The sequence below is a fragment of the Daucus carota genome, chromosome 7 (genome assembly GCF_001625215.2).
Source record: "Daucus carota subsp. sativus chromosome 7, DH1 v3.0, whole genome shotgun sequence".
NCBI lineage: Eukaryota > Viridiplantae > Streptophyta > Magnoliopsida > Apiales > Apiaceae > Daucus > Daucus carota.
Genome location: NC_030387.2, coordinates 11052929 through 11078042, shown reverse-complemented (window position 1 = coordinate 11078042; position 25114 = coordinate 11052929). Strand labels below are relative to the sequence as shown.

At 32.2% G+C, this 25114-nt stretch overlaps 1 protein-coding gene across 1 annotated transcript; it reads left to right on the top strand.

Moving 5' to 3' along the window:
* Positions 1-809: 809 nt before the first annotated feature.
* Positions 810-21474, top strand: LOC108196415 (AP-1 complex subunit gamma-2). Its single transcript, XM_017363684.2, has 18 exons — positions 810-1109; positions 1897-2199; positions 2370-2511; positions 3531-3704; positions 4010-4189; positions 5673-5827; positions 8395-8485; positions 10035-10198; positions 10769-10823; positions 11721-11843; positions 11943-12038; positions 12969-13096; positions 13367-13471; positions 17979-18238; positions 18825-19073; positions 19160-19335; positions 19770-19874; positions 21019-21474. The coding sequence occupies exons 1-18, from the start codon at positions 1078-1080 to the stop codon at positions 21112-21114; spliced, it is 2634 nt and encodes an 877-aa protein (XP_017219173.1). The 5' UTR covers positions 810-1077; the 3' UTR covers positions 21115-21474.
* Positions 21475-25114: the final 3640 nt, after the last annotated feature.

Here is a 25114-nt window from a genome sequence, read left to right as displayed (position 1 = left end):
CACATCTCATGCATATACTTGAATAAACATTGAAGATGAAGGCTTCAAGTGACCTATCTGGAGTGGGATTCCGCTAGATAACCATTAAAGAGGGCTGATTTATCCTAAACTAGAGGGGATAAGAGCTTATCTTTTCACGATACTTATCAAGAACTACATGGGCTTGATCCCTATAAATAGGGTATGTAGGCACCTTGCAAAGGGGATTCAGATTCACAAGTTCTACACTCTAAAGAGAGGCACGTGTAACCTTCGTGACGCATTTTCCGAGCAGTTGCAGGACGGAATTCTGTTATTCCGGCCTCGTTGTTCGAATCTTTGCAAGCTCAGCCCCAAACACACTTGTTTTTCCATATTTTATGTTAACGGTAGCCCCGATTAGCTAGCCGTGATTTACGCTCTTGTAACAAATATCCCTATTACTGTGACATGTAATTCTGGGGTGTTGTATCAATTCCTCTCACAACAATTTGATATGTAAAATCATTTTGATTTGGGGATAACTTAATTAAACAAAAATTTAAAAAAAATATCATCAAAAAGTAAATCTAGTCTATTTTAATATGTAACTTTCAATTTTCTAAGATAATATATAAATATTTTTTAATAGTTGATCAAAAATTAGTCAATTTGACTTCTCGAAAAGCAAAAAGGACATGTAAATTGGGACTGAGGGAGTATTTTAAAGGAAGTTAATGGAGAGGGTGCGTATCGTTATTGAAATGTATAGACAGGAGGTGCAAGTTGAGTTTCCCAAAATATGGATACAATATCGTTAAAAACGATAATTAGGGCGCGCGATATGCAATTACTATCTTATTATAACAAATTGAAAATATGGTTGGTGTTAGAAGAGATTATTATGTATATTTTTTAATTTTTGACAAGCACACTCAGGTTTTTCAGTTGTGTTTGAAGTCTGGTGAGGCAACAAACAGAAAACGCACTGGTCATTGTTTCCGGCCCGGTCCGGCCCGAAGTTTCTTCCACGTAGATCCCCTATTTCACCCCTTCCTCTAATTCACACACTATACTCACACTTTTGGATCCGATCGGAGCTCCAAAACGGACGCCATCATGAATCCTTTCTCCTCCGGCACGCGTTTGAGGTCTGCGCAACTTCAATTTCTTTAATTAATTATATGTAATTTGAATTTTCTGTTTTTTTTGTTAATTAATAATTAATTGCAGTGATTTAACTGCGATATTCATTTATATGTAGAATCAGTTAATTTTGCTGTGATATAAACTGTAACCGTACATTATTCATATTCGTATTTAGTTCATATAGCTGTGATGTTTAGTTTTCGACTTGCGTGTATGTTATTGATCGAAAAATAGTTAGTTAACTAGTGAAGATTGCGGAAATTCAGAAGTTACAAAAGGAAGAAATGATTCATGAATATATTGACTTTTGTTACCTGTGGAAATGCAAGTGATGATATTATCGTTCAGAGTCGTGTGCTTACATATTGTAGTTTCGTGATGAGAATAGTGTGTCAAGTGAGGATATTATCATTCAGAGTCGTGTGCTTATTTATTGTAGTTTCGTGATAAGAATAGTGTGACTAGTGCATATTAGTTTTTTGTTTGCGTGATATTGGTATTTAGGTGATTTAGCTGTGATGTTTAGTTTGCGTGTATGTTATTGATTGAGAAATAGGTAGTTGCTTAATGAGGAATGAAGAAAATCAGAAGTTATGAATGGAAGAAAAATATATGAATACTTTGACTCGTGTCATGTGCGAAAATGCAAGTGAAGATATTATTGTTCAGGGTCTGTGCTTACATATTTTTGTTTCGAAATGAGAAAATTGTGACTCGTTTCATGTGCTGAGGTGTAAGTGAGGTGTTATGATTTATGGTCTTGTACTCATGTGCTTGTGTACAACGCAGGGACATGATTAGATCTATACGAGCTTGCAAAACTGCTGCAGAAGAACGTGCTGTTGTACGAAAGGAGTGTGCTTCTATTCGTGCTGCTGTTAGTGATAACGATAATGATTATAGGCATCGAAATATGGCAAAGCTTATGTTTATTCACATGCTTGGTTATCCTACCCATTTCGGTCAAATGGAGTGCTTAAAGTTGATAGCGGCTCCTGGATTTCCCGAGAAAAGGATAGGATATCTTGGGCTTATGTTATTGCTCGATGAAAGACAGGAAGTTCTAATGCTAGTTACTAACTCATTAAAGCAGTATCCTACTTTAATATCATTCATCTTTTATACATATGCATTATATACTTCTATGTTTTCCTGTGTTAAAAGTTGGAACACTTAATAAGAGCATATTTTCTATATTCATCATAGATGGCGTGTAAAATCAAAGCTGTATATTTTATATAGAGACCTTAACATTAGGACAGAGATCTTAACCACACAAACCAGTATATCGTAGGGCTTGCACTCTGTGCTTTGGGAAACATTTCTTCTGCAGAGATGGCTCGAGATCTCGCGCCTGAAGTAGAAAGATTGCTTCAATTTCGTGATCCAAATATCCGTAAGAAAGTAAGGTTACTTACTTACTTCGTATATATATGGATGATGAATTTACTCCCCTGAGGCTGAGGATTGTATGAAGAGGTTTCTTTATATATATAGAAGTACCTTCGTTATAAATATGTTATTCAGGCACTAATTTTGGATATTTTGTTTTTTGTAATGATGTGGATAATACAAATATCTTGTTCTATGGTTTGGTTAGTATTCAATATCTTCAAATCATATGGCAATTTGAAGAAATTCTGCTCTATCTATGCTATGGAATAATAACATAAAGGGAATTTTGAGGTTTGGCAGGGATATATATTCCTTTTTGCCATCAAAGAGTACTAGATAAATAATATATATATGATTAAAGAAGTTTATATTGATAACTAGAGATATAAACTTTAGTACATTCAGAGGATAAAGTCTACCTAATCAAAGAAAGAGTGGAAATTAGCATCTTACTGAATGTACTTTTAGCCGATTTATTTGAATTCCAGGCTGTCATTTCTCTTTCTTACAAAAATTAGTTCACATACACATCTCACATAAACGTAGGTGTTGATAATTTCTCAAAATTATGAATATATATATATATATGCGCGCGCGCGCGTGTGTACAACTATACATGCCAAGGTCAAAGTAGGAACCGCTCACTTAATGAGGAAGCCGGGGAACATAATCTCAAACTCCTCAATTTCTCTGACCCAGATGTTTTAAGAATAGGAGCTGATATTTAGTTCAGGTTTGAAGGTCAATGTGAACAATGTTAGTGATGATTTAAAGACAATTAAGCAAGGCTCTAAAGATCCCAAGTAAATACATAATAGAGAACATACTACATAACATATGTTTAAGGACATAGTAGAGAACGTAGTACAGAACATACTATATTAGTATATTACCGACGTATTAATACTTAGATGATTCTCGGGGTTTCCCATAGATAGAACTGGACCCATATATTACTTGCATTTTCTGAAGCACTTTGATACCACTGACAGCACCTAATGCCAGAGTTATCTTTATCTTATATGTAGGCAGCATTGTGCTCCATAAGGATTATAAAGAAAGTTCCTGATTTGGCAGAAAACTTTGTAAATACTGCTGCTTCCCTACTTAAAGAAAAGCACCATGGTGTTTTGTTAACTGGGATCCAACTTTGTACGGATCTGTGTAATGTTAGTACTGAAGCATTGGAGTATTTCAGGAAGGTATATTTGTACTTGAAAATTCCCTGTCCATTGATTGTGTATGAAATTATTTGCATGCTAATAATTAAGTACCCAGTAACAATAAGTGAAGACGCCATCACGCTTCAAGACACCTCCGTATTTGTGCAATTATGCTTATATACTATTGTGGCTTCTAGATATTTTTGGGCAATATGCTTTAGTTTGATTTAAAGTAGTTCTGAGTGATAACTTTATTAGTTTATTTTGGCTTATATAGCATGTATTTTGAAGTTATTTTGAATATTGTTTTGAATTTCTATGTGTCCCTTTTGCTCTGCTTTTAGAAATGTACAGAGGGTTTGGTCAGAGTTCTGAAAGATGTTGTGAACAGTCCATATGCACCTGAATATGACATTTCTGGGATCGCAGACCCCTTTCTTCATATAAGATTGCTTAGGCTTTTGCGTGTCTTGGGCCACGGAGACGCTGATGCTAGTGATTGCATGAATGACATTCTTGCTCAGGTATGCTAATTTTTCATATAATTTTGTTGATACATCTAGTTGGTCCTGGGAAAACGTTTAATATCATTTGCTAGTGTTTTGATGGTGCACTGGTTTTTTTTTTTTGGGAATTAATTTTATATTCTCTGCTTTCTCTAGATTGTGTGATCTTTAAAGTATTTAAACCGTAAGTATGCTGTATCTAACAGCTAGTTACTTTAATGACTTGATCAGAGGTAGTTCTCTCATTGAATAGATCACATAAGATAATGAAGTTTTGTTCTATTAGCTTGGTATGTTAGAAGGATGGAGCAGTCTTACCACCAGGGTGTCTCCTTAGAGGGTTTCTCCTTAGTGATCCACCCATGTCCTCTAGTGCGAAGTCGAGGGTTCACTCCATCTCGCCCTAAATTGCATTAAAATAATCTTAAAATGTTGTTTTTTAATTTCTGAGAAAAAGAAGTGACAGTCTTATCTTCTAAGAAGGAAACAGTTTTATTTCTATGCAGAGAGCCAAGGATACTTATTTTATTGTCGTCATGCTAGTATTAGAGAGCTTTATGGTCATTGGTGGTGATTGGCAGAATTTTTAAGCACTTACAAATGGTCTAGAACAAAAATCTTAACCCAATAAATGATTGAATTTACCAATGCCTGTGGCTCACATAATTGAGGTTTTTACTCTCAGCCTTGTGTTTGACCACGAGTTCAAATATTCTCCCTGGTTCTCTCCTCCTAGGAATTGAAAATTCCCCTCAACAATATAACCATATGGCTTCAGCCCGCCCCTCTTTATTTTTAAATTGTAGGGACTTGATCAGTTCCATATGACTTTGTACACGGTCAACAATATAAAAGACAAGGATTAGTTGAGTGGTAAGAAGCTGCTCTTGTAAGGGACCGAGAATGTTTTAAGTAGATTTGGGCTTCAAATTCTCTAGATACACCTTTCATCGATAAAAGATAGCTACTAGCATATATGACTTGATCTGCTTATTTATAGATACTGGACATTATCCTCATTTTTTGAGAATGCACTTATTTTATATTCTAAGCATAACTCATATATCTGAATTCTATAGAGGTTCCGTTTTTTCATGCAAATATTTCATGCATGGAAAAGATGGAAGCAGTTTGTATATCTAACGAGAGAAAAGTTTTATGGCACCACTATATACTTGGAGACTTTAGAGACCACAAATGTCTAGAAAGCAAAACATGTTTTATAGAACAATATGTTTTACAATGTGCTGCAAACAGATATGTCTCCAAGAAGTTTAATTTAATATTGGTATCTATATAACCGAACTTTATCTCATAATACATTTTTTAATCAGTGTCTTTTCTGCAATGTACTATCTTATTTTCATCAGTTGGCATCAAATTGAAAATATATTATGTATATTGTATCCCATAAGTGACACTGATAAAACTGGCATAATGGTAGCGTTTATTGTGTACTTACTACAACCTTGTACTTTGTGTCTCATGCTACTGCATTTAGGTGGCGACAAAGACCGAATCAAACAAAAATGCAGGGAATGCCATATTATACGAATGTGTTGAAACTATTATGGGCATCGAAGACAGTAGTGGATTAAGAGTACTAGCTATTAACATTTTGGGGAGATTTTTGTCAAACCGTGACAACAATATCAGGTAAATTTTTTTTGTCTCTGTTTGAGTTTTATGTGTCAAGGGCGAGATCTACTTTAACATGCTTTAATATTTCTTGTAGAGTGATGAATATCTACATGCATAATGTCACATCCTAATGATCCCTCGTTTTTTTTATCTCGTTATCAAACATTTTGGCTATCATACCAGCACCTGCAATATGATTTAATTATTGGGACCCCTTTCCCCCACAATTGCTTTTTAATACAAGAAACCACTTTATATCATGTGAATGCGATGATATGATGATGATTCTATGTTACAAATATTGGTGCTTTGTATTATACTAGCGTATGACCCGTGTTGTGGCGTGAGTTTGAGTAAATATTTTGAATTCATTATTTGTTAGAAATATAATGTTTTCTTATTTGATTTTATTATCATTGTTTTAATATACTTATTTAAATCATTGTTGTTTAGATATTGAACTTTTTATGTATGAATGTTTTATCTTAAATTTCGATTTTTACTACAGCAATTATTTTCAAATACATGTCATGATATGAATTTATAATATAATTATATGTTTTATATTAGTAAAATCATTATGTTTTATGATTTTCAAAGCGATGGAAAAAAATATTCAACACCAATTAGTCTTTAACAAAATTAAAATTTTTAACTCGTAATGTTTTAGACGTCTAATAGGTAATTGTTACTGATAACGCTAGTTGGACTTAGGAATGGTACTTGTTTCGATAGTTGTTTGGCAAATTAATATAGAAATTTAACAGAGCTTTCAAGTTAAATAACTTAAATTCAAAACTAATTTGTTATAAATTTTCTTTGACAATGGGGGTGTTTGGATATAAGAAGTATTGACTTCTTTTATGGAGAAGCCCACTCTAGAAGCTGAAGTCCTGTTTGGAGAAAAAAGCCGGAGCTTTTTTGTGGACAAAAAAGCCGGAAGTGAGAAGTTCAGTTTTCTTACTTCTTTTTCCTGCTTCTCACATCTCACTTTCTCATCATCACTAACTAACAGACAAATCTAATCAGTGCATACTCCCTTGCCGCGACTTTTCTTCCCCTTCCTGTGACTCTATAGCATTTTAAATTCTGAAATAAACAAAAAAAACACTTAATCAATATATCGACTCGACGCACCTAAAAAAAAATTAAAAGAAATATCTGTTATATTATTTTATAGTTTAATTTCTTACCAAATTTTATCAATTATCACTAAAAAAAACTTTATAAAAAATATCTTATAATACTAAACACCACACGAACTTATAAGTAAAACTATCCAAACACTAAAAAAAATTGTAAGTATAAGTTACCAAACACTTTAACAACTTAAAAGTTTCACTTCTACTCCACTTTTTTAGTTTAAGCAAGAAGTCACTTCTTTTAAACTTGTCCAAACGGCCCCAATATCTTATGTTTCGGTCTTTTTACTATAATTAATATAGACTCCTTATTTATTTAAATTATATTCTTAAACATTCTTAAACATGATTGTAACATTATACAGTTGATTCATAACTTAAATTGTTTGAGTTCTAAAACTTAAAACGAATGGTTTTGTTGGCGATGTAATTCTATTGGTGGTATAATCGTTACATTACGAAATCCTAGCAAATTTAGAAGTCTAACGGAGCTTTTAAGTTAAATAACTTCAATTTAAAACTAACTTGTTATCAATTTCTTTTGACTATCTCGGGTTTCGATCCTTTTATTATATGCTGCCACATGGACAATTGTTCTCGTCATAGTAGTAGTCGTGACTTCGACTTTATTGTCGTGGAGTTTGTGTTTGTCATGGCAGTGTCACCACCACTTTTTTTGTCTTTATCACAATATTGTGCAGGACATGAGTTTGAATTAAATTTTGTATTAATATGAATTTGGCTAGTAATAATATTAATTATGAACTTTTATTTATTTAAATTTTGGAACATGATAGGAATTTTATAAAGTTGCTTCCTAAACGAATAGTTTTGTTGGCGATGTAATTCCGTTGGTGGTATAATCCTTACATTACAAAATCCTAACCAATAATGAAGTTTTTTTATGGTAGTATAATAATAATCATTATTAAATAAAAACTATTATATGATGATAATCAAAATTTGGTATTTAGTACTTCTGATGTTCCACTGAAACGGGGTTTCGCTTATTAATATAGGGTATAGATGACCTACATGGTTGCAAGTATATAATGTTTATAATAAATCAGATAGATTCGATTTTGTAACTAATGCATTTCTTGGTTACCTACCTTTCACCACTTCATTCATTTATTATGATTTATGAATAAAAAAACCTTCTTTCCCTGATTAGGTGAGGAATGAAACTTTGTATTTAGCCTTGCCTACTTAATTTTTTAAATACAGTAATCTGCTTGATATATACCTGACTAGTGACTACTAAATACACCTTTTCTCTTTTTATTTACTTATGTACCCCAGGAAATCTGCTTAATGTTAATTGACATGTTCTGCCAAATTTTTACTACTTGATTTGATGGCAATGTGTCGTCATGATTATCTTCTGTACCTATATTGTTCTCTTAACTTTTAGACCTAAAACTTTACAATTGATGTCAGATATGTCGCTCTGAACATGCTGATGAGAGCTATTGCTGTTGATTCTCAAGCGGTTCAAAGACATCGAGCAACTATACTGGAATGTGTAAAGGTACCATCTGATCCATTTCACTTGTGGAAAGATACACACACACACATACATACATACACATATATATATATATATAGAATCCTACTTCAATACAAACCAAATTAACCTACAAACTAAAAACCTAATTTTTAATCACTATTTTTAACACCAGAAATCACTATTTTATACATCACATATCACTATTTTGTATATAACATATCTCATTAATATAATTATATACATACATATATATACAACGTATATGACCATCATCTTCACCCGAACCGTAATAATGACCTCTTACCACCATTACCAGCTGTTTCTATAACTTGCCACCATTGTATACCATCACCAATAGTCACATACACTTTTCAATTTTCATCATAACTTACCAAAACTAGCGACTACTTACAACCATCATACACCTTCTGTTACGGCTTGTTACTGTCAAGAACTTTCCTACAACTGAAATCGATCATTTATAATCGATAACTAATAGTTTCTTAGGTAAGTAGATTTCCCAATTTTGTATAAAAAATACCGTTGTTTATATACCGTATAAAACAGTGAATAATGCAGGATAAATTAGTGGTTCCTGTGGTTATAAATAATAGTTGGGAAACTGGTTTTTAATTTGTATTTAACAGTTGGTTTTTATTTGATCACTAGCCTATACTTATATATATATATATATATATATATATATATATATATATATATATATATATATATATATATATATATATAAATATAAACCTTAAATACAAACCAAGAGAAACTAGGCCTCTATGACATCACCGACCCATACATGTCATCACCCACCTGGTGCCCACTCCCGACCCCACTCAATCCACCTCGGGCCCACTAGAGCCTCACTAGGGCTCCATACAAGCTCAAGAGCCAATAACTGGCCCCACCCCCGCCCAGTAGGCCCCACCTAGGCCTTGCCAAGGCGGCCCCAAAGGGGTCCAGACAAGCTCAAGAGCCAATACCTGGCCCCACCCCCACCCAGTAGGCCCCACCTAGGCCTTGCAAGGCCTAAATCAGGGTCCATCCTCGGGGCCCACAAACCTCCCCATCCTCTTAAAAGCATTGGTATGTATTTAAGTTTGTATTTAGTACTTTGTACTAGAGTAAGACTCTATATATATTATTTTTGATGTCTTGCTTGAATATTACTTTGGCATGATTAAGCATGCTTGCAGTCAATATGTACATCTCTTAAGAGCTGAAATTGAGTTGTGAACTTCAGAACTTAAATGTAATTTACAGGCTAGAAAAATATAACTGAATAAAAAACTGCACAATACTGAAATTTGATTTAACAAAAGGCTTGCTTCCATCAAGTCTTTTTTTTTTTTTTTTTTGTCTCTTGAATCTTATTATTGAACAAGTTTCTTAACTATTTTTTATTCTATTTTGTTTTCTTCCATAATAGTCGTGATATTTAATATTGTTTTTTTAACGTAAGTTCATATTATCCTTGTAAGATACTTTTGTGGAGCTCAATGTCTTGCCTTTGTAGGTTGTACACCCATACATACTCAAAATTTTTGTTCACTTTTTCTAGGATTCAGATGCCTCAATACGTAAAAAGGCCCTTGAGCTTGTCTGTCTGCTAGTAAATGAAAACAATGTAACGTCTCTGTCAAAGGAGCTTATTGATTATCTGGAAGTAAGTGATCAGGAGTTTAAGGGTGATCTCACCTCGAAAATCTGCTCTATTGTCGAAAAGTAAGTGTATATATGTATATAATCTTTCCGGTAATATTATGAACTCATTTGTATGTGGTGTGTGTTTATGTATGTGTTCATCTAATGTTTGCATACAGGGCCTAAAATTTTAAACATAAGCAATATTACATGGCATGATGTTTAGGGTTTATGTCTGGCCCTTAGATTTAGACATATCGTTTCCAGTTACTTATTACTGTTCTGTTTGTAACTCTTGGTTGATATTCCCCTGGTCATGGCTAAAGCAGTACTTCCATTTTTTGGGTACTATTTGGAATATCAACTTATGTTTATTGTTAAAAGAAATCTAGTAGAAGACTATACATGACAACTAGTTGTATAAATCATCCTAATAGCAGAAGACTATACATTTACCAATTGTGTACCTAAAAATAATTTGGCAGTAGAACAGTAGGTTTATGTTTTTCTTTATCATACAAGGCTCACTTCCACAGCAGCATACGATAAATGTTTTAGGACCTCTAGCATTTACCATATTAAAATAAATATATAATATTCTTGATACTATGTCAACTTATTCATCCTTCTCCTCAACTTATTGTCTTGTAGGTTTTCACCAGAGAAAATTTGGTACATCGATCAGATGCTCAAGGTTCTTTCTCTGGTAAGTATGATTTCTAACCCTCAGGTGTTGTGCTTTTGCTTTTGCCTATAGCTTAAACGTACCCTCTATTAAAATATTTAACCTGCCTATTCCACTGAAGGTCCTCTTTCTTTTGGTTTTCTCTCTTTTGCTTTTACATTAGTCAAGACTCAAGATTAGTTATTCTCTTCTTTTTTGTCATGCCTGGAATTTTTTCTAGGCTTATTGTTGCAGATATGAATCACTTTTTTGTGACATTCCTTAAATAGTGTTTTTGGTTTTTGCTTTTCAATAAAATTGGCTGCTTAACTTGAGAACTTTATTGGAACAAAATATCTGTACCACCTTAAAACTGCAGCTGCATTATCTGAATTTACAATATTGTATAAACCAAATTATGCGCTTAAGCACTCTGTTGTGATACAAATTCATATTACTGTTTGGCGCTGATGTGAATACTAGTTGACAAGCTGTTAGATGCTTTCTAGATCTCATTTTTACAATTTTATGATAGGTCGGCTTTTTTATATATATATCTTCTTATGGTTTGCCGTGGGTATTGAAAGTAATCGAGCCCAGTGCTTCTATTGTATGACCGATTAAACATCTGTAGACTTCTTACTATTATTATATTTCTGTTGCTGATATCCTTCAATAATATCATCATTATTCAATGTCTTATAATTAGAACCCGGATATCTTTAGTTGCGTTTGCATGTTTCTGTTGATAGTTGTTGGTATTGCTCTCTCCTTTGTATGTTACAACTAGATGCCAACTGTACCTGAAGCAGTTTCCCCCCCCTCTAAATTGTATCATGCACTTCCAATAAATTTTTTTGAGAAAAATGTATTGTTACGCTTGTGATTGTGCATTTTCTTCCTTAGAAGTACTAATCTTAAGGCTATGCTCTTCCATAGGCCAGTAATTATGTAAAAGATGACGTATGGCATGCCCTTATTGTTGTAATTAGCAATGCTTCTAATCTCCATGGATATACAGTAAGGTCGCTATACAGAGCAGTTCAACTGTCAGGTGAAGAGGTAAACACGTTAAAACCTGAAGTTTTATTTTTTTGAATAACTATGGGTGTAGTGTGATTTTGATTTTTATATAATGCAAATATTTTTTCCTTTCATTAGGAGATCCTTGTTCGTGTGGCTGTATGGTGCATAGGTGAATATGGTGAGATGTTGGTGAATGGTATGGGGATGCTTGAAAAAGAGGAACCAATTACTGTAAGTTATTACTTTCCTATACTGATTTCTGTAACTTTTGTTAATCCTTGCACAATAATAGCATTAATGAGCAATAATTTCTATTTCATGCTCTATGAAACTAGTATGTGATGAAATGAAGTTACAAATGTGTGTCGTGTAGCCTTTTGGAAATTGAGCTCTAGATAGCGCAGGTCAGGACTCAGGAAGTAAAACTAATTCACTTCTGTTTATTTCATTATACTCGTTAAACTATGTCATCACTTCTCTTGCAAAATTTTATTCAGCAATCTCTGTGGCGATAACTCTCAATATCTTGAATTGGTTACTTGGCTTTTAATCATCCAGCTGTAAAATTTCCCATTTTAAAGATTATAAAAATAATTGGAAAATTGAATAAAAAACAATATGAAATTTTTTACTATCATCGCAGTTTGTCAAAGTAATAGCAAGCGTCTCCTTTTAGTGAGTGTTGGCTCCATAAATATTGGACAATGCATTAGATACTATAATTTACTCTATGCAGGGGAAATCGGTTACAATATAACATGCAATATTGTAACTTCCAGTAGTTTGCAAGCTCGGTTAATGGTTTTAAAGTAAGCTCTTTTAGGTAGGGAGTTCTTATATGTATTGTAACGTGAGTTAGCATCTGCTAAAGGAAATATTATTCTTAAATATGAAATTATGAGTCGTTTGTTTTTTCTGTTTTGGCCTTGTTTCCTAAACTGGGGATGATAATTTATGCAAGAGGAGTAGACACTCATCTCCCATTATCTCTCAAGTTAGTATCATACTTTTCCAGTAGAAAGATAAATCCTGGAACAGGAGAGTTGTTCCCCTGTTTGCCATGAATATTATTTTAATTTTGTAAGGTTATAGTTTCACATATATTGTAGTCTATGTTAATGCAAATGAACAGTTCCTGACAACTTCTGGTGTTCTGAATAGGTAACGGAGTGTGATGCCATAGATGTGATAGAGACAACCTATAAGCAATATACCGCAGATCTAACTACTCGGGCAATGTGTTTGGTTGCTCTGCTGAAGCTATCTTGTCGTTTCCCATTGTCCTCACAGTATGTTGATGTCATACCTGTGCTGCATAAAACCTTTCATTACCTCTACTTAATATGTAATATTGTAATGCCAGCTCTGTGACTAAAATGGTGCAAACTCTTGTAACATTATGTCTGCAGCCTGCATGTGTTGAATATTTCCTTCATATTCACTTTTGGAACTCTATGCATATGAGCAATTGAACACTATAGTGCATATTCTTTGCAATTTGACCTTTGGTTTGATTTTGATCTTTGCATTTCCAATCAAACATTTTCTGTTAAATGTAGGAGAATACAGGACATAATTGCTCAAAATAAAGGAAGCGTGTTACTTGAACTGCAGCAGCGTTGCATTGAGTTTGATTCTATCCTTCAGAAACATCAGAATATAAGGTACATATATAATTTAGAAGATGAAAAATTTGTCTTTAATATGTATATGCTTTCATCTGATGATGAATTAGTTACCTGAAATACCTTGCGCACAAGTCAAAGCTAATAATTGGTGAAATTTTACCAACCAGTACTCAAGTTCTTGGTAATTTATGGCTTATTTGTAGTGTATTACATATTTAAATTTATTTACAATCTGGTCGAAACGTAATAATTTTTCTATGCTCACATCTAGATTTCTAATTGGTTCAGAATTACTTGAACTATCTTGCAGATTCGGGGTTGTATTCAATATTTCAGTTTAACTTTGAATTTTTTTCTTTTCCTACTATTCGCACTTGGACCATCTCAAAGTCTCCAAGCCATAACTCCAAAGCAGTATTACATTACACTATTTTGGTGTAGAAGTTATGCTATTTCCAGGACCAAACTCCAATCCATTTACACTTGCAAATATTATTCCATGAGTTTCTTATATATGTACCGTTTGCATCAGCAATAGCTATAATAAACATATAATTTAAATAAATAATTGTTATATAAAATAGATATGAAGTTAATATAAATTTGAGGCGTTCACCTAATTACCTCGATTTGAGGAAGAACGGCCCCAAATACTAAAATCAGAATTTTTTGCCCTACATATACCTTCCAGATAGGCAAATATGCATATTACCTTCATTAAGCAGTTGTGCGTTTAGAATTTCTCAACTTCTATTCATGTTTCATGTGTGGGGAGTGGCTTGACCATCCATACTCTTTATGTATATCTAAAGCACAACCACCCATTCTTCAAATAATTCGTGCACCCACTTGGCTACTTCACTTACACACACACATGCACACACAAGATCTCCCTTCATCTCTCTATATGTTATATATCTCTATCTCTGAGCAAACTTGACAGAAACAAGAATAGTAGTTAGCATGTTGGAAATACTAAAACAGAGGGCTAAAAGTGGTTTCTTTATACAACCAAAACATAAGTCTTGTTATTATACTAATCTCTCACCTTCTTCTTTATACTCCATCTCCCTTCTGTATTCACAACACCACAAAACTCTTCCCCAAATGAGAAATAAACATAATTAGAATATGAAAAAGCCGTTTTTGAGATTAAATTGGAGAAAAAATGCACATGAATCGCAACAAAATTACAGTATTATTAACTCAAAAAACAAAGTCATCTGTATACACACATTTTATTAATGCATATAAAGCAGTTGGGCCTCATAAAATTTAGGAAGCATGAGTGTGGGTATGGGGAATTCAGCAAATTAAAAAATATGGGGATCTGTGTGCGGGGGGATTCGGCAAATATTAACATATTAAAAATATATATTACGTATGTATTTCAAGAGTCACATTTGTATTTAAATCAAATAATCAAATAAATAAGACATTATCCTTAACAATTTATATTATAACTATTTTATAACATAATTATTGCATTATAAAGTAATTTAGTGATAAAGTATTCAACTAATTACAAAATTAATTATTAACAAGAATCCCCAAGAATCCCCGACAATCGAGTGCGCGGTGCGGCAGTGAGTGAAGAATTTCTGCTTTCTAGTATAGAATACTTAACCTGTACAGAAAACTTTTACTGTCCACACATATTTGATAGGTAAGTAGGGCCAACAATTGGGCCGAATGGTATCTAGGAATCATCTTTCTAAAATAGTTAAATAAGGCTTTCACCCTTTAGATTTCACATATATAAATATTTGTTAGGGTAGTTACCTGATTTATATATGTGCTGCAACACAAGCAGAAGCAGCGTAGGTAAGAATAGTAGATCTTGATATATAAAGAAACTGATTGAGTCGAGAATATCAAGATATTTTTGTATTAAAATATGCATACCTAAGCATTAACTTAAATCTATTGTAATATTGTAACACTTGTTAGTACGAAGAAATAATTAAATTCAAGAATTTTACTTGACTGTAAACTTTAAAGTGGAAAGGTTCTAAAAGTAGTTTTCAGTATAAATTTAAAAGAGTTTCAAATAATTTGTAGTAATTGAATTAGCTAGTCATAGATCTAATTACTGAATAGAAATCACTGAGACCAGTTTCTTAGGATGTAAAAATAATATATATGTTTTAATCAGTAGTTACAAGAGTATATATGTAATATTGGGGTAAAAGTTGCAACAAATGAATAGCAGGTATTGACCTCTTTTTATCATAGTTCAAGAGAAAAATGATCGTAAAAAGAGCATTTAAAAAATTGGTCCATTTTAGCACTTGGCAGTACTGAGTTTTTCCTTTTCCCCAAATTCTCAGTTTAAAACATCCATTAAACGTGTGCCCTTAATACTCTTATCCTCAGTGTTAGCATTCACACATATGAGTGATGCATTTTCATTAACATTCATATTTGTTATGTTTGTCCATTCCTTACAGAACTTAGATCAAACATCAGTTTACTGTCTCCAGTAGTAAAAAACGTGACGAGGAATTGAATTTTGGTGAGCAAGATGTCAAATACCACTGAAACAAATTACCACATATATTAACCTAGCGGATACTGCACTCCTCTTGGTAATAAGAGGTAGAGGGTTCAAACTCTAGGGGAGGAAGGATATGAGTCTATTTAAACACATTTACAAACTGGCATACATAACTAATTTATTAGCTCTATACTGAGAGAGCGAAAATGGGCCAAGTGTCTTTATATTGCTACTTTGGACATCAACTCCAATTTTTTGTGCTAATTCGGTTGTTTTTTTCCATGAAAAGTGTTACAACAAATTTGTTTTTATACTTTATAGCTTATAACCCGTGCAATGCATAGTTGACTTATAATATATGTTTTTTTTATTGTTATGTTTTAATATCTAACTAGCATAAAAGCCCGTGCGAGGCACAGGTCTATCATTTATATAATATAATTTTTATGTTATTTATTTCATTTTGGAACTTTTATAATATATTTTTTAGTATTAAATTTTTAAATATTATTTTTAAAAGTAACTAATAATATTTATAGTCCATTATTGACATAGTGTTAAACTTCCATTAAACTCGGACCGACACAATATAATCTGTTTATGAATAGCTTATACTATAGATCAGTCTAGAGAATTGATTAAACATAAATAATTTATTGTATTTGTAAATATAAAATTTATATGCATCGTATATTTATCTACGACTCATGAAATCAATGGATGATTGAACTTGATTTAATATGGTCGTGTAATATTTCCATAGAGTATATGGAACATTGAGGGACATACTTATATATAGAATAAAGTCAGTAAGATATTTAGATATTCATGATATTTGTTTTATAACTCTCTCGCTGTAATTTGTCTATACTTATTCTTAAGTACTTATACTTAATCATATGCATATTAATATATCTTATTTATCATTGTGTTTTACTAACATTCGATCAATTATCAGTTGGATAATATATCGATCATCGTTCGGTCGAACATTCGTTACTTGGTATTAACCATTGATTAGAGGGAACTTTATCTGCATTTAGCAAAACAATAAAATTTTTAACAATTTATACTATGATTATTATTATTTTTTTTCATTTATTAGATTTAGTGTTCTAAAATTTGAGCAACTCGATAGATGACTCAGACCATAATATGAGTTAATTTTACATTACTAACTCGATTGTGAGTCTAACTTGGGTCAATCTTTTAATAAAATGAGATGAGATTTTAGTTTAACGATTATAATTATAGAGTTTAACTAAGCGATTAATGAAATGTAAGTTGATCTCACATAAATAATTTTATAAACTAATTTATTAATAGCATATAATTTTTTTTATTTAGATGAATTAATTAAAGAAAATTTTGTAAGCGGGAGTCATTAAGAAGTGACAAGTGTAGTTAATATGTGTATTTATTTTATAGATGCATCAATTAATGACAGTTAATATTTTATATGTACTAAATGAAGTAAAAAATGGCACTTTCGTAATTATATCTTAAATAGGGTTAAAATCGATATTTCACGTGCAATATTTTGACAACTTTTGCCCTTGGTTGCAATTTAATATATATAAGTAGATTTTATTTGGGAGATGCATTTATGTTGGAATAATATGCGTCTTTTTAATAATATAGATTTTTAAATAAATTATAAACGTATATGGGTTGATAAATTTTTATTAGATAAGTTAAATAAGTATTCGTTGGGCCCGAGAAATATATTTAAACATGTTTTAGTTATAACAAAAAAGTACCCATTATAACATGTTATAATTTAACAAGGCCTATAAATAGGCCACTTACTGACCGACCAAAACTTTTAATGTTTCGCCTTTAATAGTATTGTTAGATATTCACACTAATACAGTGTCAGTTTTTTTGTCCGATTGAATTCAGTTTTGCACCCACTGTTGTAACACTTACAACATTTTGGAGATATGGTGTTCCATTGAGTTCATCTTAGTGTCTTGTAGAACTGCTTGTTACAGTTAGTGCTTAAGCAAACATCTGAATTATTATACTGGCGCTGAATATGTTTAGGTCTGCTCTCTGTGAAAGGATGCCGGTTCTTGATGAATCAACTTACAGTGTAAGAAAGGCTGGTTCTTTACCAGCAGCAGTTTCGACTTCGCAAGGTGCTGTACTTGATCTTTCTAATGGAGTAGGCAAACCCTCTGCCGCTCCACTAGTTGACTTGCTAGATTTGAGTTCAGACGAAATTCCAGTCCCAAATTCTTCTGGCAGTGATTTTCTTCACGATCTTCTTGGAGTTGATTTGTCTATTGGTTCAACACAAACAGGTTAACTTCCAATTTGATTTGGCTTATTTAGCTCTATCAGTTTTTCTAGAAGTTGGCATAGTTAGTCAAATTTTGTTGGTTTCACATAACATCACCAAGTGGCTTTTATAATATTGCTATCACGGGGTGAGCAGAGCACGAGATGCTAAAATCGATATGTCAGTCTCATGTAGCTAATTTGTTTATCTTCGTGAAGTAAACTTAGTCACTCAAGAGGCCCGCTATTATAACCATAATATAATTTATAAACAGCAGTGCATTAAACTAAAATGTTGCCCTTCTATGTCAAAAGATACTGTTTCAACCATTGATTCACACAAAAGATACCAAAATCTCTCATGAATGAGTTGAAGTTGGTACTTCCTACACTAGTTGGAGGCTTGGAGCCGTTAGCAAATTTGAGTTCTCTGGTAAATGCTTCAATGTTGTCTGGCATACTGGTAGTACGCATAGTAGTTGTTTTAGCTTGTTGGATGCATTTATTTGTATATGCTAAATAAGAAAACTTTTATCATGAAGATGAATGCTTGTTCAGTTTGTTATACATGCATTGATTTCGAACCATGTATCAATTTTCAAATCTCAGGTACGAATCAAGTTCAGAAATCTGGCGCTGATGTACTAATGGATCTTTTATCAATTGGGACACTTCCATCTCAGAGTAGTTTATCTTCTGTTGATGGTTTATCCTCTGATAAAGATAACAGTACATCTATAGGTGCATTAGAGAACCTTTCATCACATACAACCCCTTCAGTTCAAGCCTCATCTGTATCTGGTGGTTTTGCTATGATGGATCTGTTGGATGCATTGCCGCCCTCTGAGAAAAAGCTTGGTAGTCTCATCATTACTTCTTCATATATTATTTTTTGCTCTGTAATTGGATATTAAAATATTACTACCTTTTATCGTAATAAACAGAAGACAGTGGCCCTACTTATCCTTCAGTAGTTGCATATGAAAGCAGTTCATTGAAAATTACTTTCAACTTTTCAAAGCAACCCGGAAATGTACAGACAACACTTGTTGAAGCAAATTTTGTAAACAAGTCATCTAACGTGTTTACGGATTTCGTTTTCCTAGCCGCGGTCCCCAAGGTAACAAACATTTTGAGCCACTTCAGATTCCATTGTTCTTTATTACAAAGATTGTATGTTGACTTACTAGACTTTTCGTATATAATATTTTTATCTTGTTAGTCATTCCTTGCACTGCATACTTTGGGAGGATGTATTTGCAAACCATATCTTCAAAAAAATTATTTCTTCGGCAACCTCATGTAATGTTGGATTGTTTGTTTAGGATGTACCTATCTTAATATAATACATTATAGTTTTGTTAGAATATAAAATATGTTCAAGCAACAATCTAGTTTTGTTTATAAATACAGCTTGTTCTAGGATACAGTGTACTGCATAACTGGTAACAGGGAAATGTTTTTTTTTATATATGCCAAGTTAGACACAGATTGAAATTGAAGTACCACACTTCTTAAAATATGAATGTTGACAAATATTTATATAATCCACAGTTTCTTCAGCTGCACTTGGACCCAGCAAGTAATAATGTTCTTCCTGCGAGTGGGAATGGGTCTATCACACAAAAGTTACGGGTTGTCAACAGCCAACATGGCAAGGTATGTAATTTCTTGTAGATGTCCGTAGGAACACTCTGTTTTAATATTATGTTCACATTTTTTAGAAATTGATGTTGTGAGAAGTTTAGTTGACGAGTAGTGACCCCACCCCATTTCTTTAGCATTTTAATGCTTTCTTGCCCTCCTCTTCACAGTATGTAAATTGTTTTTTTCAATAAATATGGCCCAGTGGTTGATGGCTGAATGAAACAAAATGAATTGAATGAACCACTATCTCTCTTTAAGATTGTTTACATAGTTTTTGAACATCTGGACGAATCACTTCTAAAAAGAAGGGTCCATCGTCCCGAAGTCCATTTACCATCTTTTCGCCCGTGTTGTGTATCTCTAGTTCTCTTCATCAGTTTTTGCGTCTTTGATTAAATTTAGCATCTCTATTATAGTTTGCCATTTTTTAATTAAAGCCCTCATATTTTTTTCGTCATATATTATTTGTAATAATAAATGAGCTTAATACTCGAGAGTATAAAACTAGTTTGCAAGTTGATCTTTATTATATGAGGACTTTTTAATTGATAACTTTTGTCATATAACTAATTTATTTAGTCATGTGCAATATCTACAAGTCTAACCATATTTGTGAAAATTGAGAATCAAAATTAATTGGTTGAGATATCTATTAATCTTATCGAATAATTGTAGATTAGGAATAGATTAAATTAATCTTAATATTAAATAATATTTAATATCCTATCCTTGTTTATAGTAAAAAAATATGATTCGCAATGATGAACTGGAATTAAAAATTGAAACAGTAAAATATTCTATTTGAATTAAATAGGGATTTTTAACACCGGCTATAATAATAAATATTGGTAATGGCAGGTTAATAGATTAGAAGAATTCAAAATTATTTAACAAAAGCCATTATTCGTTCAGAATTCATATTTATTACTCATTCAAAATTTTAAATATTCATAAAATCTTTTTCAGATCATGACTTTCTAATGGCAGGGTAATAGATTAGAAGAATTCAAATTTAAATAACAAAAGACATTATTCGGTCAGAATTCATATTTATTACTCATTTCATAAAATCTTTTTCAGATCATGACTTTTAACCTTTGCCCTGCCTACTTCTGTGTGTGGTTTTATTTAACGATTTTTGTTTTATCTATTTCAGAAATCTCTTGTTATGCGAATTCGAATAGCTTACAAGGTGAATGATGAAGATGTGAAGGAGGAAGGGCAAATTAGCAACTTCCCTCCAGGATTGTGAGCGGAAATGGTGTGTGAAAGCAAGATGCATGACCTTTTTCTGTTAAACTGTAAGAGTGGCTTGTTGGTGTTTGTTTTATGTTTGTAGTGTTTAGGAATTTTTTTCCACTCATTGGTAAAATCGTTTGGGCAAGTTTCTGTAGAGATTTTGAGTTGGTTGACAGTTGGGATCCATCAGAGGTTTTTTCGGCTAAGATCATTAGAAGTTCTCTTCCCTTCCTAAGAAGGTGTTTTGTACATGATAAAAGATAAACGAAATATGCATTTGTGGAGCAAATATTGCCAATCAAGGTATGTAGTAGAAAGTATAGAGTTTGCCTTGCAGATGAACCCATATATTATTAGATTGGTATTTGAGATCTATCCGTATGATTTCAATTGTCTGCAGAAGTTGTCAATATCCGATATTCAAGACTGAAATAGTTTAAATGTGGAATTGAAACATAAGTTTCAACTTCTGATGCCAGTGAATCTTGGAAGAATTTAATCAAGAATAAATCACTATGAATCAAATTCCCCATTTTATATCTTCAAAGATACTGTTCATCACCCCCTAATGAGAGTTTGTTCTGTTGAAACTGTGTTGAATATATGAAAATTTGTTTTTCCCAGGTGTCAGATGTGTGCTGCTCCATAATTTTCCGAGGAATTTGTTTAAACTCCAGTTCTAAGTCCCCCTAGTTAAGCGCAAGGAGATTCTACCAGAAATTTGTGCATCCAGGCGTCTTAGAATTATGATTTTATCAAAGTTTTTTACACCTAACGGATATATATATATCACTCAAAAATGAATATATATACAAAATTTTGTAAAATTTACTTATTAAAAATAAATTATTTACTATAATAAATTATATAATTTAAAATTGCTTAAATTTTATATCCGTTTATGATATAAAGATATGTATATAATACCACACAAAAATATAATATACTCAATATTTTTGTACGTATTGTATTTATCCGTACAGTTCAATTTATAAATAATTATTGAAAAACTGAATTTTAAGGATGCTCGGTAGAGCAATGAGGTGCTTTGTACAATTCCATTCATAAAAAACTACTCCCTCCGTCCCTTTTTATCTGTCCATTTTGGGAAAAAAAACACATACCAAGGAATAATTGATTGTATAAACTTTTTTATTAAATACCTCTAATTAATATCTTGAAAATGGTGGAATACCCCTACTTTTATGTCTTGAAAACATGAATTCAACCAAGTTTTAAATAAGTCAAGCCTTGAAAATTGAAATTATAGAGATATATTTGAAAAACTATCATTAAATTAGTTTTGAAAGTATAAATGGACAGATAAATAGGGACAAATTTTTACTTCCAAAGTGGACAGATAAATAGGGACGGAGGGAGTATTTGAAAAAGGAAAAGGAACGTGAAAGATGGTCGGTAGAGCAATTATGTGTCAGGTAGATCTTCCCGTCAAGAAAATAGCAGAAACTACGATCATTTCATGTTAGCATAAAAAAAATAATTTTAAAAAAAATAATAAAGCTCCTCAGATTTTTAGTATGAGAATAATCCAAGCGATGGGTTTATCTTTTTATTGTCTAGGATAATTGGACCGGATTGTAACCATTATTTTCGCTCAATTTTTGAGATTATTTTTCTATCTAAATTATTGTTTAGATTTAATATTTTTCCCATGCCAATTTATCTCTCAACAAACATTTATTTTTTATTTAAATTTATTAATTATCCGCCTGAATTTATCTATCAATTTTGGATAAAAAGGCTCCTATAAAGTATAGTTTGATAACATTTTTTTAATTTAATTTTTGAATAAAAATTTTAAAATTAAACTTTACGAAGGAATTTTTTAAAAAAAATATATTATAGAATTATAATTCATAAAAGTGTCAAAATGTGTGCCAAAAAGTAACATAAAGAACATGTTATGTTAATAGAAATTACATATCCACATAATTGATAAAAGTTATAAAATATATGTTAATAGAAATTACATCTCGTAAAATTTACTCCATCGGTCTCATCCAATGTTTAAATTTTGGTTGAGCACAAAGATTAAGAAATTAAGTATTCCTTCTGGTCCTAATTCTAAGTCTTTTGATTATTTGCACGTAATTTTAGGTGCTTTGATTATACAATAAAAATTAATATATATGTAATTGTTTTGTTTGAATAAGATATAACATAAAAATTTATGCTTATTATGGTTACTTCTCTACTGGATGCACTTTCTACGAAACCTGTCTTCTTCATACTTGATTCTGTCATTCAATGTTTTATCTAACCAGTTTGTATCATTTTTTTATAACAATTGAGGATCTCTCAACTAAGGTGGAGAATGTTCTATGATTTTAAAGGGGAGAACGTTCTGGGGCAAATGTTCTATGATCTAAGGCATCACCCAGGGGAGTGCAAAATCACATAGGGGAGCCCATAGAAAGAGTATGTTCATGTTCTAATCTATCATCTAAAGGGGAACCTATGAGGGAGAAGATTAAGGGAGAATTACATGTTAGATCTTGGAAGGTGATTGCAAGGTCTTAAAGGAGATTGAAAGGCAATCTAGAAGAAGTAGCTGTCTGATGAAAAATGGAGACCGGTACAATGTTATATGCATTACCAGAAATCATCTACTATGTACACCTTAAATGTTTTATGTTTCTTTTATCAATTAGGATTGTTTCCTAATAGGTTGAGTTGGTATTAATGTTTATTGAGTCATATAGAGTTGTTAGTTGAGTTATCCTCATCTGAATTTGGGTGTTAGAACAAGTCCGATGGGGGAGTTAAAGTGGGTACTATTGCTGTAATATAGCACCCAAAGAAAAAATGCAACTCCAATGAAATGCTATATTTAGATGCAAAATAGCAAAATGCTATACATGGTGCTAAATATAGAACCAAGTATAGATGTTGCTATATTTGCCACCTAACCATGCAAGTGGCAAAATGGAGGGAAAAGCAAGGTTATTATTTTCATATAAATTTTTTATTAATTTTATCAATAAATGCATGTTGTGAAGCTGCACAGTGAACCTACTGGCGAACCTGATAAATGGTTCTTTCATTGAATATTGTACAAATGCAAAATTAGCAATTTAATATATTATAAAATTTATTCATACTGAATTAATGTCTTTGCTGCCTGTACATTAACATTCACATTGATGGTTCAACTATATGAAATTCAATATTCAACAACCCTGCTTCTACACCTTTCCTCCAACGACTCTATATAAACTTGCTTCTATAAATTAATATGCAAGATAATTTTTTAGTTTGAAAAAACAATGTCTTCATCAGCAAGAGGAAAGTCTTTTAGCTCTAAGAAAGACGAAGCAATTTGTAGAGCATTCTTAAGCATTACTGAAGATCTGATCATTGGCAACTCTCAATCATGTAGTCATTTTTGGACTCGAGTATTGCAAGAATATAAAAGTAAAACAAATGATAGTCTAAGAACAGAATCAAGCATGAAATCTCGATGACTAATAATTCAAAAGAGTTGCAACAAGTTTCGTGATTGTTTGCGAAGTGTCCAAGAGCTGCATCAAAATGGAATTACTCATCAAAACGAGGTTAGAAATTTCTTATTCTTTTTAACTTGTTAATAATATATTAGTAACTATTACTTACTCTTTTATGCAATTTATAGTATGATTTGGCAAAGCAAATGTATTTTGATGATACTGGAAAGTATTTTCTGTGGAATGGATGGTTGTTGGGCCATATTGGAACAATCTATTAAGTGGAAAGATATCGCTCTAAGTGCTAGTAAAGTGGAAGTTCATGAAGAAGCTGAGATTCCGAAGACTTATGAGTCCCCAGAAGCTGAAATCACACCTTCAAGCGGAGGTAGTGATAGTGTTTTCTCACCAAGAAAAAGGCCTCTTGGGACAAAATTAGCTAAACGTAATAAGGCCAAGAGCAAAGTAGAAGAAATTCACAATGCAAGACACCTTGATTTACTAGAGGCATGATCAACAAAAGGATGGTTGATAACCAAGCTAGAAAGA